This window comes from Typopeltis vanoorti, chromosome 12 (assembly GCF_054136105.1).
Source record: "Typopeltis vanoorti isolate ZY-2024b chromosome 12, IOZ_Tvanoo_1.0, whole genome shotgun sequence".
Taxonomy (NCBI): domain Eukaryota; kingdom Metazoa; phylum Arthropoda; class Arachnida; order Uropygi; family Thelyphonidae; genus Typopeltis; species Typopeltis vanoorti.
The window spans coordinates 51,707,956-51,723,147 of NC_143560.1; the positions used below are offsets into that span (position 1 = coordinate 51,707,956).

At 35.4% G+C, this 15,192-nt stretch overlaps 1 protein-coding gene across 2 annotated transcripts; it reads left to right on the forward strand.

Annotated features, from left to right (window-relative positions):
* The first annotated feature begins 419 nt into the window (after window positions 1-419).
* Window positions 420-11,700, forward strand: Ubc7 (ubiquitin conjugating enzyme 7). 2 transcript variants are annotated; one of them, XM_090401139.1, is made up of 2 exons: window positions 420-528; window positions 10,944-11,700. In XM_090401139.1, the coding sequence occupies exons 1-2, from the start codon at window positions 524-526 to the stop codon at window positions 11,551-11,553; spliced, it is 615 nt and encodes a 204-aa protein (XP_090257265.1). In that variant the 5' UTR covers window positions 420-523; the 3' UTR covers window positions 11,554-11,700. The 2 variants fall into 2 exon arrangements, with proteins under 2 accessions (XP_090257265.1, XP_090257266.1); XM_090401140.1 differs by having other exon boundaries at window positions 440-587.
* The last annotated feature ends 3,492 nt before the right edge of the window (window positions 11,701-15,192 follow it).

The following is a 15,192-nucleotide window of genomic DNA, read 5'->3' on the forward strand; positions in this document are numbered from 1 at the left end:
TCTAAGAGAAATCATCATGACAAAGATTCGAAGGATGACCTTCCAATGCAAGCTCTCTAAGGACTTATTCCAGGAAATCTAAAATGAGAACCAACCCAGAATTAACTGAGCAGATAATATGAACAACTGGGCAGGTGCTTCACTTACACAGCTTAATGCTAAATGCCATTCAAAGGACTGATTGGAAGATTTCTGTAAGGAACATTTCCTAATATCTGCTCATCTGTTCTGTTATGAACTATGGGAAGAAGAAAATATCAATATGTAATATTCATAAATATTATATAAATTAATTATTAATTCATTAAATATTTATATATAACGTGCCTATTTGAAATTTGGAGAACTCGTGTCTTTGCCTACTTGAAGAATGTTGCATGTTTTACTGAAATGTAGTCCTAAATTTATCCGCCAGGTGAGTCGTAATAGTCGAATATGGAGTTGGAATCTTCGTAAATAGTAACGTCCTGTAGCGATTTTTCTAGATTATATATATTTTTTGAACTAAATACAATGTTAAAAAATGAGGTAATATCACAATCACGTGCTATGTTATTTTCGAAGGAAATATAATCTTATAAAATAAGGTAACGTTATAATAAATATTACTAACAGGTTATCTTTAAGTAACAATTATTATAGATAACTGTAATCTATATTTTTGGTTGGCAATTAATTTGACACTATGCTATTATGAAAGAGTTGTCGAGGATGGCGTCTTAAAGTAAATACAAGATATTTCGATAATGCAAAATTATTTCACTCGTTTTAAAATTGATTCGAAATGACGTCGATAGAAATTTTCAGGTTGAGTTAAACTGTTTATTATCGAACACTGGAAATTTTGCATCTGTTGGTCACTGGGGTCACTATTTCCGAAATTGGAAATAGTAAATAAAAATAAAAAAATTCAAAAGAAATATTAAATCCATGAACAACTTGGGATTAAAGAGTAAAGACATGTTCTGTTTTCAATGCATGCACTTCAGTAGGAGCTAGCACAGAGAAAACCTGATTGTATATAAAGGAGAGCACTGTTCAGTATCGAGCATGGCCATGCTCTTTACAAGAAAGAAAGCAACTCACCACGATGCAGTCACGATGTTCAACACAGATATCCCATGCCAAAAAGAAGTAAAATACCTGGGAATAAAACAGGATAACCGACTCAGCTTCACCCCCACATCTCACATGCCTGCAACAAAACCAACTGAGCAGTAGCCCAACTCTACCCTCTACTCAACCGAAGAAGCAAAGTCAGTACAGAAAACAAACTCAGAATATACAAAACAATCATCAGATCCATGCTAACATATGGATCACCGGCATGGAGCCACACCTCCCCCAGCAACATCAAAAGACTACGGGTAATCCAAAATAAATTTCTCCGAATGATCTTCGACACCCCGTCATTTGTTAGGAATGCTCTCCTCCACCCAAGACGGAAACATACCAGATATATCGACGTTTCTCAGTTAGGCTGCTGCCAAGTACTTCTCTCAGACATCACTCCATCCGAACCAACTCATTTGTGAGTCATCAAATTATGATGAAAACAACGGATGGAAACACAAACTCCCAAAGGCAGCTCTGATTATCAATTCAAAAAATTCTATACAGCCCTAATTCAGGCAAGCCAGGTGCTCAAAAATTTCTCTCTATAAATAACCAAAACCTAAGCGATGAAGGGATAAAAATCCAAGGGATTGACGTCCATCTCACCATCGAAGTTAACAGTATCAGTTGGATTGACTGCCAAAACAGCAGCCCATAACATGTTACTAATATCCAATTATAAATAGTAATTTTAACTGCTCCATCAAAACTTAAAATTATATTCTTAAAAATTAACATGAGGAATCCAGAAATGAATCCTCTCCTCCTCTGGTAGCCAATTGTTGTGAAGTTTAGTTGTGTTATGTGATGATCTAAAGGATAGTGGTTCTTACTATTGTTCACAGTGCACTTCAGATGATTCTGGCCTGCAGCAGCACCCAGTTTTGTATCTTGTGAGATAGAAGTTAATGGGACAAGATATACAGTTGGGTGTACTGCTGTAGACCAGGATCATCTGAAGAGGATTGGGAACTGTATAGATATAAATCTTATGGATACAAGGAGGATTATCATTATGTGTGGTTTCATCTATTATGTGGAGATGGACTGGAGGATAGAGAAAGTATCCAGACAAGAGAAAATGCATTTTTAGTATTATCCAGAGGATAACCATCTTATGCAGTACATGATGAAAAGGACTTATGATACAATAACATTGAATCTATTAATCCACCAATGCCTTTTTAATTCCCTTTCAGGGAGTAGGCAAGGCCGTTTAGCCTTATCTAACTTTTGAAGGCTGAGGGCAGTTCAGTCTCCACTGGTAGCCAATCAGAGTTAGCTTGCCCAAAACTGTCACTAATTATAAACACTATCCAGTGAAGAGACGTTGACAAGTGGTGCCATCTTGTGGTCCCTGATCATAACACTATATATTTATTGTCTAATGAGATAGTGCAGATTTTATGGTTGGTTTCTTGTGTTTATGGGATGAAAAACCCAAGTTTCCAGAAGGAAAAACCTGCTTGCCTGTGCCAGAGATTGACTAAATCAGGTCACAGTTGAAGAAAGGCTTAGAAAATGTTCCTCTAGTCAGCAACTAGAATTTAACTTAGATCTTTCTTCAGGTGGCTAAGTGCTGTGAATTGCAAATGCCACTTCACTGAACTACACAGGCTCAGGTCTAGTAATGGTATCTGAAAATCTGCTTATAAATGAGTTGACTATTATGCTTCCACCTGTTGAGAGTTAAGAGTAATCATGGAATTTTCACATTGCATTTTCACAGGCATACTTGGGAGGTGACAATATATGCAAGAGCTTTGACTAAATCTTGATTTATAGTTGACTTATATTGATTATAATATAATGAGAATGCAACATGAAAAACTACATGGTAGTGAAATCATCATTTACATGGGAATTAGTCGTTGGGTGTCTAAAAGAAACTATATCTGACTGCATTCCCGGAGTTAGGAGAATTAATGTCATGGGAGTTAAATGGATAAATGACACTTTAAAGCAAGAGCTACCTAAAAAGAGGATATTGTGCATCTGATATTGTGAGAAAAGTGATGATAAGACACTAGAGTACTATGAAGCAAGTGATGTCTTGGTGAGAAAGGCAAAATCAAATAATAAAAAAAAGTTCAACTGAATAGGCCAGATTAAATCCAAAAACAAAGAAAAGGGAAAAAAAAAATGGTATATAGTAAGTAAAAGGAAGAATGGCAGTGGGAGAATATGACCTTAGTCAGTTCTGATGGTTGAAAAATGTCAAATATACAAGCAATAGCTGTGTTACTGAGTAATCACTTTAGTAGGGTATATATTCCAGGCATACCTATAGTTGGGGAAGAACTGGAAAGAATAGAAATAGATGAGTTAGAAGTATTAAAGCCACCAAAAGCACTTGATTCAACAGCATTTGAATCAAGTTCATGTACCATCTGGATGGGATATCAACACAGGTGCTGAAGGAATATGCAAAACCATTAGCAATGCCCATGACCTGGTTGTTTATCTCGAGTCTCATCGTATGCAAAATTCCTAATGAACAGAAGAAGCACAATATTGATTATAATACAATGAGAATGCAACTAGAGGCAGTGTCTTGGCATGAGAAACTGCATGGTAGTGGAATCATCATTTACATGGGAATTAGTCATTGGGTGTCTAAAAGAAACTATATCTGATTGCATCTCCAGAGTTAGGAGAATTAATGCCGTGGGAGTTAAATGGATAAATGGCACTTTAAAGCAAGAGCTACCTAAAAAGTAGATATTATGTATCTGATATTGTGAGAAAGCGATGATGAGACTCTAGAGTACTATAAAGCAAGTGATGTCTTGGTGAGAATATAAGGCCAGTGATGTCTTGGTAATTCCATTCTACATGGATGGAGGTAAGACTGATGCAGAAAATTATAGACCAGTTAGTATTACTCTGGTGTGGTCATCAAGTATTGGAAAGGCTGATTGGTAATTTCATCCAAAGGTGGAGAGGCAACAAAGATCTGTTAAAGTCTTGCTTCATCCCATGTTCTATAATAGTGACAGCAGAGTTGGATAAGGAGAATGGATATATACCACAATATTTCAGGATTTTGCCAAGGCATTTTGACAGGATTCCACATTGAAGGTTGTTATACAAACTCAGAGGGATGGATTTGCAAAATGAGCTTGCAACATGAGTTGGAGAAGGGGTGACTGACAGGTATCAGAAAGTAATACATAGTAGTGTTCATTTTGTAAGGAAGATGACCAGTAGTGTACCATGTGTTTCTGCACACAGGCCATTGTTGTTTAATGTGTATACTGATATTGGGAAGATCCTTTGTAGCTTAGTCGGTTTTGATGAAGCATTTTGGTTAGAAGACATAAGTTCAATCCTGTCAGGGATGTCAGGAACCTTTATTAGGACTTTTTAATTAAAGGTGAGTTAGCTGGTCTCATACAGAGATGGAGGGTTTTTTCTCCTGGACACTTGGGTTTTTCATCCCTCAAAACAGGCAAACTGATCCCATGAACTCACATATTTATAGACAAAATTTTTACATATCTACATTAAATTTGCCTAAAACCCCTAATTAGGTAGGTTTAACCTGTCTAAGGATGAGTGAGAATTGGGTGAATAGATATTGAATAAGATGTTGAGTTATATTCAGTTATTTGCTGATGATGCTAAGTTAGGGAAAGTGATAAGAAATGTAGCTGATACAGAAGCTGTGCAGACCAGTTTGAACCTTTTGTTTATATGGACAATGAGTGTGAATTCATTGTTACCAAGTGTTAATTGATGCATTTTCAATGGAGGGCATTACAGGCAGACTATTATATTAGCAGGAATTTGCTAAAAATTTTCACTGAAGCTAGAGCGAGAGAGACCTTGATGTTATTGTGGACAGCGAGTTAAAGTTTGGGAGTCACATTGGATAACAGCACTGTTATAGAGAACACTAATTTGCAGGAATAAGGAAGTTAGTCTTACTTTACAAGCTTCATAAGACCATGCTGAATTACATTGTGCTGATGTTGCTTACCTTGGTTGCTGATGGGATAAGTAGCCTATGTAATTGTGTCTTAAAAGTTTGAGGAATATGGGACATGACAGAAACACACAGACACCCATGGGATTTTGCAGCATATAGATAATGGAGGTAGAACTTGGGATCATCCCAGGCAGCCGACTAGGGGTATGTTTAAGAAGTTGGTGAGCTTCAGGTTCTTTTTATGGTATGGTTGGATTTTGCATCTTAGGTAAATGTTCAGGGGGGGGGATGACAGGTATAGGCTACTAATAGGTAGGAGACTTGCAATATGCAGCTTCTTCTTGTCAAGTCAGCCTTGTCTTCATATAGTGTGGCCTGCTTCCACACAGTGGGCTCTGACGTACCCACCTTCCTAGTTTGATGAAATGCCAACTAAACCGAGTAGGTGGTAGATGACCCTCATCATCTGGTGAAACCTCTCCTCCTCTACCCTGCTTATTGGAGGCCTGAAGTGGTGAATGCTATGTTTATCCTCTAAAGGTCCAGTTTCTAACTCCCATCTCTCTTCTCCATGTAGTGTGAGCAATGCCTTTCAAGGGTTTGTTGATTAATCTTGACAGTGTATATTAGAACACTGACTGATAAGTAAATAATTAACTTGACTTATTTTCACTGGTGTTCTAACCAGCATCTTCACAGAAAACAGTTTGTCACGGTGTACGAGACAACAATCTGGTGTAACAGCGTGAACTAGTTAGAACAATTGCAGCTATAACACAAAGACTAAAGTCCTAATTAGGTGCTCTCTATGTTTAAAAAAAAAAAAAAGTGAGAGATAACAGGTATTAGTTATGTCTTAAGATGACTGTCTCTCAAATCTTAGGCAAATTTATACAGTCATACTTATTGAGGTTGTTAGAAGAACAGGAGCCTTGAAACATACTCCAAACATACTTGTTTGGAGTATGTTTCAAGGCTTTTGTAAAAGTATCTGTACAGTACTTTAGTTTTCTTCCAGATGATCCTGTGTGCAGGAGTATCCAAAGCATGGTCTACTAGACCTGACTTACCATAGCAATAGTGCCAGATGTATTTTCTGTGTTCACTGAGGCAGATGTCCATAGTTCTTCCTGTTTGACCGTAGTAAGCTTGATCACATGAACAGGGTACCTCATAGATTCCTGGATGTGATAAGAGAGAAATGCTGTCCTTGGGTGAATGGATGAGAGTAGCCAATTTGACTTATGGTCTAAATAAGGTACTTAGTTGTTTATTGAGCACTCTAGATATCTTTTCCGATGTGCCTTCCGATGGGGGGGGGGGGGTATTTCTGGGGGAGCATTTAGTATTTTGTCTTTCTTATGGGGTTATAGCCATTGGGTAAGGTGTGGCATAAGTAAGCGAGTTCAGCGGTAAGGGCATTGTCATTGGAACGAATTGCTTTTGCTCTGTAGGTTAGTGTTTTTAGGATACCATTTACTGTTGGGATGGGTGATTATTTGTATAAATATCTCCCTGTTTGTGGGTTTTCTATAAACTGAGAATGATAACCATCTGGAAGATGTGTGATTAATGTATTCAGGAAGGGCAGATGGTTATTAGCTTTCAGTTCCATTGTAAAGTGGATTTTTGGGTGTTGGCTATTTAAATGCACTAGGAATGTATCCACTGTGTCTGGGCCATATAGTAAGCACATTGTCAACATAGCGCAGCCAAAGCGTTGGTTTGAGAGTGGCTGTATTGATAGCTAGCTTTTCCAGGTGTTCTATGTAGAAGTTGGCTAGGGGGGGGGGCACATAGCTGTCCCATGTAATTGTTTGTATATTTTCCCTCCCCATGTAAAATATCCTGCATGTATTGTGAATTTAAATAGTTCAAATATATCAGGGGGAAAGTGTGACTTTAACAGATCAAGGGTTTAAATTTGCAGTACATTTGTGAATAGTAAGGTGATATCAAAACTCATTGTTATGTCTGAACTTTTTAAGGTATGGTTTCTAAAACGTTTTAGGTGGGCAGAATTTTTGACAAAGGAGGGAGATTTGTTTGTTAAAGTGGCCATCCATCCTTTTACCATCCTTCCACAACCTGCTTCTCAACCTCTCTCTATTACCTGTACTAATTTCATATACACTCTGCACTTTTATTAAACAATAATCGCTCCAAATGACCAACACCAAATTCATTCCATCATCTTTAAACTATTCTAACTTTGCTTCGAATTCATTCCATACATTTACAAATTGAACACTCTCTACCTGACACAATTTAGCAATTTTGTCATTCAGTAACATTGCTCTCCTTCTCAGGGAGAGCTATTGGTTTTATTGTACCACCTAAAACATGTCTGGTGCACTTTATCTTTTACCATACCTTTAATGATTGAGTCAGCATATAAAGCAACCTTATCATCCTTAGATATTTACTTCTTATTAACTTCCTTGTCATTTATGCCAGTCATGCTCTTATTTAAACGTTTGATCTCCTCCTCTGTACATTTAACTTGACTCTTCATTTTCTTTAACTCTTGCCTAAGCTCTTCCATGTCATTTCTATTATTACTGTCACCAGCACTCCCATTCATTTCCAGATGTCTTGGTAATGCCATTCTCATTTTTAGAATGTCCTAGCCTTTCATCGCACTTCTCACATACTGTAATACAGTCATACCCCGACTTACGCGAATCCGGAGTTACGCGAGTTCTTATATGTACGTATTCCCGTCCCGCTTCACGCCTCATCGCTAGTCGTATCTTTCCGGTGCCCACCGCATTCGCCAGTGTCGCACATGCTGTGAACAAGCACTGACGTGTTTTGCATGGTCTCCATTCATACACGATTTTTATAGTCTACAAACCTTGCGATTGTTTAATGTTATGTTCTTGATGAAAATTTTATCACAAAAAATAATAAAGTCGTCCAAAAGAAGCAAGTCCGATTCTTCTACAGCTAGCAAGAAAAGAAAAACATTGACTTTGGAAGAAACAAAACCTCATTAAGGATTTTGAAGGCAGAATGAAAATTTGTGAGCTAGTAAAGAAGTTTGATCTACAGGGATACACAGTAAGAACAATCATAAAAAAAAGGTCTACAGATTTTGGAGGACATAGATTCTAACGAGGAATGAACTGTAGTTGCAAGGCAAGGAATAAAAAATCATTAGCTTGCTATGAAGAAATTTTGCGTGACAAGAAAAAGACATTATGCCGTCAAACGAATCTATTAGATTTTATGAAACCATCGACATTGAAATAACTTTCTTTTTTTTATGTATGAAAAACTACAATTATGATTATATTTCTTAAAAAATATAGGTGTTTTTGTAAACCTTTGTTCCCAATTGTATGTTTGTATATATAAATTACATGCAGAATTATATCCCGAGTTACACGAATTCGACTTACGCACTTTTTGTTGGTTCCACCTACCGCATAACTTTGGGGTTTTACTGTACATTCCATCTAACACTCCATAAATCTTTAATGTTTTTGGATGCATACATGAAATAATTTTACAAAACAATATTATCATTGATTTGTTTTTGTGAAGTTTATTATCTTCCATTTTCGGATGTCTTATTATTTCTTTCTTTCAGCATTTTCTCCCATCCCTTAGAGCAACCTCCTATTATATTGTTTATATATATTCTCTCTCTCTCTCTTAATAATTAACTTGCGCATCTGATTATTTTGCTGTAACCTGAAATACCCAGATGAAATTACTAAATAACACTAATCTATGTCTTCTGCTTTAGTCACTTTTATATCAGTTCTATCTAATGTCATTCTCAAAATCCATTTTTTTTTTAAATTAGTCATATAATAATAACTTCTGGACATTTCAATACAGTCATACCCCGACTTACGTGAATCTGGAGTTACGTGGTTTCATATATGTACATATTCCCATCCTGCTTCACACCTCACCACTAGTCGTATCTTTCCGGTGCCGGTCGTATTTGCCAGTGTCACACATGCTGTGAACAAGCACTGACGTGTTTCGCGCAGTCTTCATTCATACACGATTTTTATAGTCTACAATCCTTGCAATTGTTTAATGTTATGTTCCTGATGAAAATTTTATCACAAAAAATAATAAAGTCGTCCAAAAGAAGCAAGTCCGATTCTTCTACAGCTAGCAAGAAAAGAAAAACATTGACTTTGGAAACAAAACTCAACATCATTAAGGATTTTGAAGGCAGAATGAAAATTTGTGAGCTAGCAAAGAAGTTTGATCTACAGGGATACACAGTAAGAACAATCAGAAAAGAAAGGTTTACAGATTTTGGAGGACATAGATTCTAAGGAGGAATGAATTGTAGCCACAAGGTAAGGAATAAAAAAATCATTAGCTTGCTATGAAGAAATTTTGCATGACAAGAAAAAGATATTATGCCATCAGACAAATCTATTAGATTTTATGAAACCATTGACATGAAATAACTTTCTTTTTTTTATGTACGAAAAACTACAATTATGATTATATTTCTTAAAAAATATAGGTGTTTTTGTAAACCTTTGGTCCCAGTTAACTAATATTTTGTATGTTTGTATGCAAAATTATACCCGATTTATGCAGATTCGACTTACGCGCTTTTTGTTGGTCCCACCTACCGCATAACTTCGGGGTATGACTGTATTGTAATTTTACTCTCTTAACGTTTATCTTATATTGCACTCACACAATTATTTGCTGTCATATGAAATAACCAGAATTTATAATCATCTTTTATTTGGTATACAAAAAAAAATTATCTTCCAGAAAACATTAAATTGGGATTTGATGCTGATAGCATTTTTTTTTTTAATAAGCATGGACTGAAATATGGTATGCCCCCCCCCTCTTCTAAAGCATTAAGTTCAACAAGCAAATTATAAATTAATGATAATTAATTTATTCATTATCTTTAATAATTAATTTGTTGGCAGTTTTTTCACTTGGTTATACTATAAATTAAAGATAAAGAAATTACATACTTGGTTTAATCCTTTATTCAAGTGTAAGAAAACAAAGTTTGCACCTGGAGTATTTTCAGGACTGGGGCAACTTATAGAAGCTAATGACTTCACATCGTATAGCTTCTATATACGAGTTGTCCCAGTCCTGAAAATACTTCAAGTGAAAACTTTGTTTGTTTTACACTTGGATAAAGGATTAAACCAAGTGAAAAAACTTCTAACATCTGTCTCTAATCCAGAGTATTTTAATAATAAGGTGTGACACCTTTTGACTACTCATATATGGAAATTTGACTTCTGCATTATCTCAACCTTGGTATCACTTCTGGGTCTGGCTCCCACTGAAGAGACCTCGATAAAGGTCAAACCGGTCTGGGTAGTGACCCTTCCCACAATGAATAGCATTATACATACCCATAAGGATATGTGCTTTGCATTATGGGATACTAAGGCAAGTGATGTGAAGTCATTAGCTTCTATATACCCCAGTCCTGAAAATACTTCAGGCGCAAACTTTGTTTGCTTACACTTGGATAAAGGATTAAACTATATATAATTTCTTGGTATCTTTAATTTATAGTATAACCAAGTGGAAAAACTTCCAACAAACAATAGTTACATTCTTTATTAATTTTAACAGTATGCCAACAGATATGGTAGTTGCGGTTTGTTGTAGTTGGTGGAGATGGAGAGTTGTAGAGTGGGTGCCCTTCCTTGATGAGTCTTTGGACTCCTTAGAGGTGTCATGTAATAATAATAATAATATCACCTTGCATGGTACCACATGTGGTATGCATGAAGTAGATTTGCCATCATTCTAGTAGTCAACGATGTTAATAGTGCCATATATCTTATAGTTAATCAAAATTAACTATAAGATGAATTTATAGTTAAGAAATTTACATTGTAGAATGAACTTTGTAATTTCGTTTTTTCAGGTCATCTTATAATCTAGCATTTGAACTAACATTTGGTACAGGTATTAATAATTTTCTTGAGGATACAAACCAAAAAAACAGGTCGTCTCCCTCAAGACGAAGAATGGCAGGCTCAGCTTTGAGGCGGCTAATGGCTGAATATAAACAGCTAACTTTGAATCCTCCTGAAGGAATAATTGCTGGACCTGTTAACGAAGAAAATTTCTTTGAATGGGAAGCATTAATTACTGGACCAGAAGGAACTTGCTTTGAAGGTGGTGTGTTTCCAGCAAAACTTACTTTTCCACCAGATTATCCTCTTAGTCCTCCAAAGATGCAGTTTACAAGTGAAATGTTTCATCCAAATATATATCCTGATGGGAGGGTATGTATATCTATACTTCATGCACCTGGAGATGATCCCATGGGATATGAATCATCAGCAGAAAGGTGGAGTCCTGTGCAGAGTGTAGAAAAAATTCTCTTGTCTGTTGTTTCCATGTTGGCAGAACCAAATGATGAAAGTGGAGCCAATGTTGATGCTGCAAAGATGTGGCGAGAAGATCGAGAACAGTTTAATAGGATAGCTGATCGACTTGTTCGCAAATCACTTGGATTACCCCTTTCATAAAAAGAAGCATGAATAAACTGGACAAAGTGTTTGAAGTGCTAAAATTCTGTAAATTTTATGGAACTGGTAATTTATGTAATCTGGTTGATTTCTTTTCCCTTACCATTTAAGATATGACCTGTGTCAAATAAATATTTTTATTGTTAATCTGTTTCTGTTATTAATAAGAAAAACTTTAATTCACTTAAATTCATTTCATAGACTTATTCCAAATTATGCTTAGGAAAATCAGTATACAGAAATATCATTATCATAATGAAGTCATACGAAGTTTGGTTGATATGAAAACCATGAGGACTATAGTAACAAAAATAAATAATTCTGGGGTAAGACTCATAGATTTATTTCAAAGAATTACATGAACAACATGTTTCACTGTTTAGTTGCCTGACAGTATCATTAGGAAAAGCAGTGGAAAACGTACAAGAAAGATCTGAACACATGAGAGCCATTGGTTTTTAAATAAAAACAATTGATAATATAATAACTATTCATGTATGTCATTAGGTACATCATGCATAGTCTGTATATTATTGCATGATGTCTGTAGGTAGTTATTGGCATAACAGACATCTTGTACGTTACATAAATGAATTAGGAACTTCCAGACATCATGAAGTATAAGACCCTTGTTTCTGTTCAAAGTACCATGTGTATGAATCGTTTGAGTTTAGGAATTGTTTATAAATGTCTAGTTTGTAAGTAGATTTTAGTCATTGTTTTGTAAATTTGTAAATTCAATTGCATTATACTTGTGCAGTAAGTGATGGTGCAAGATGGCAAAGGAATTGAATGATTCTTTCTATTTATCCATGTCTTTGTCTTCATCAATGTTTTCACCCTTGAGTCCTTGTCATCACTTAGCTTTACTGGAACTGGAACTTTCACTCAAAAAATAGCATTTTTCGAGTGAAACAAGTTAGATACTGTACTTTATTCAATTAGCAAAGAAATATATTTTGTATTGAAACTATCAGTATATCATCAGTGTAGAACACACAAGCATTTCAAAGAGAGGTGGATTACAAAACAAATATAATATAATTTATAATAGTAAGTGTCATGCACTAGAAGGATTATATCAAAACATATAATTATTGGTATTTACCTTTGACGAAAATCTTTCAGGATATAGAGGCATTCATTCTGATTTAAAAATTCAGATGGTGCCACAGGGCATCTGCTTTTTTTTGAAAAGACATTATATTTAAAATTTCATTCATGGAGAAGATGGACATCGTTTTAGAGGGTGCTGTGTTTAGTCTCAGCACTTTATTGTGAGACCCAATGTTTAAGATACTCAGTGAGTATTGATATGTACTAATCCTTTCTTCCCAATAGTTTGTCTGTCCAGAGTATGTTAGATTACACTCACAAGGAATCTGCTAGAGAAAGAGGTGAAAGCTTGTCTTTTGTAGTTGGTAAGAGATTAGAAATTTTGCTGATTGGAACATATTGGACATCAACATTGGACTTTGGAGCAACAGGCAATAAACTTGCCTGTTGCTCAGCTGGCAGTTAAGCCTTCTGGTCTATCACTAAAACTGCATATTCTTACTTAGATAACTACAGGCTCTGCTGATTGAATCGTAATATTTACAAAACTGGAATAGGGTGGTTTAGGGAGAAAGGGCACATATTTAAGATTTATTTATTCTGCAAACCATTCACTGTTTTTCTGTGCACTTAGACACTCATCCAGATGTGTGACACACACACACACACACACACACACACACACACTTTATCTGAACTAATTCAGAAGATGCAGTGTTTCAGGACTGTTATTGAATATACGTGTATTTTGAAAATGACTCCACTTTTCCGACATAGGAAAGATATGTTGTACGCTGTTATTGTTTACAGAACTAGTTTAAAATCATACGTGCACTTTTGAGTAATTATATTAAAGAAAATGATAATAAAATTACGTAAACGCTGTCATAATAATGTAAATCAGCATAAGCTAAATTGCCATCTACGGCTGTAATACATCTTTAACTTTTCCTCCAATTCTAGTATTTTCAGATGAAGAAATTCATCTCTCACCTAATGAGAATTACAAACATCCATGCCTATTGCGAGTTTCGAATCTACATTGGTGGAGAGGTACGCTATCCAGTCGGTTGTTCATCATCATGGTTTATTTACAATTTGTAAATAGGGAAATGAACTAAATAAATAGGAATAAGGAAAGTTAATTATTATTATATATATATATATAGCTTTCTAGGCATCTCTGTTTTGAGACATTTGGGTTATTCTCGTGTAGAGAGAAAGAGAGAGAGCATCTGTGCTGATAAGGTGGTTAATATACTGCCAGAATTGCTTAGTTGTCTTCCTCTCCGTCTTTGTCCATTTGAAGGGGCGTATAAAACTAAGATATCAAATTATTGAGAAGGAGGATGTCTCAGTTGATGTCCAAGCCAATCAAGTTGATGTCTGCATTGGGTTTGAATCAACGGTTTTTGGTTTGCCTCTTCTAAAAGAGTGGAATTACGAATATTATCCTTCCAAGAGTCTTAAGCAGATTGTATTAGTTATTAATGGTTTTAATTACTTATATTAATGAAAACCATTAATTAGTGCATCCGCTCTCCAGCCTAAAGGTTGTGGGTTCGAATCCCACTTTGGGCATGGACATTTGTGATTTACTGTGAAAATACCAGTGGTGAGCGGTAGATGCTGTTGATGTGGATGATGATGGTAGTTGCAGTTCTTTGTAGTTAGTGGAGAGAAAGAGTTGTAGAGTAGGTGCCCTCCCTTGATGAGTCCCTTGTACTCCCTGGAGATGTCATGTAATAATAATAATTAATTACTTAAGTTAAGGGATATTACATCCCATATTGTTTCATATAATTAGTAATAATTAATTGCTTTTTATGTGGAAACGTTCCATTTCTCCACGTTATAAGAACATAGCCTGAGAGGTTGCTTTGTAAAGTCTAATTTTTGTTTTCAAGGTAGAGGGGCGAATTTGATATATTTCTTAGAATCCTGTGTTGATTGAGAGCTTATATTTTCTTAATATTATGTCATTTACAGTATTATTTATATTTGAGCTGAAATATTGGAATTCTTCTACTTTTTCTAAAGATTGGCTGTGTTCTGTAATGATGGAACCTTGTACTATATTTTCTGAATATTTTTGCAGTTTGGCATAGTTTGTCAGTGTTGCTGCACCTTGGCTGAAGATGAGTCTATTAATACTATACTGTCTGCATAGCTGAGGTTGTTAGCCAGTTGAGTCGGTTGTTAACGACATGAGATTTCTGTTTAAAGTTTGCTTTTGAATGGTTCACAAGAATTAATTACTTATTTCACTTTGGGAGCATCCATCCATATATATATATATATATATATATCTACATATATCTATATCTATATATATATGACTACTACTATTAACTCGGGGTTGGGATATGTTCATTTTTAATATTAACTGACTTAAAACCCGAGACTCATAACAAAATGAGATTTATTTGAAAACGCAACATGTTTCGTCGAGATTGACTTCATCAGGCGTTAAGAACATAGAAAGATATTAAAAGACACTGAAAATAACATTGAGACACTCTAAAGCTATACAATTATAAAGTTATAATATTCGACTGTGAATTACAGTTATTATGAACTTGA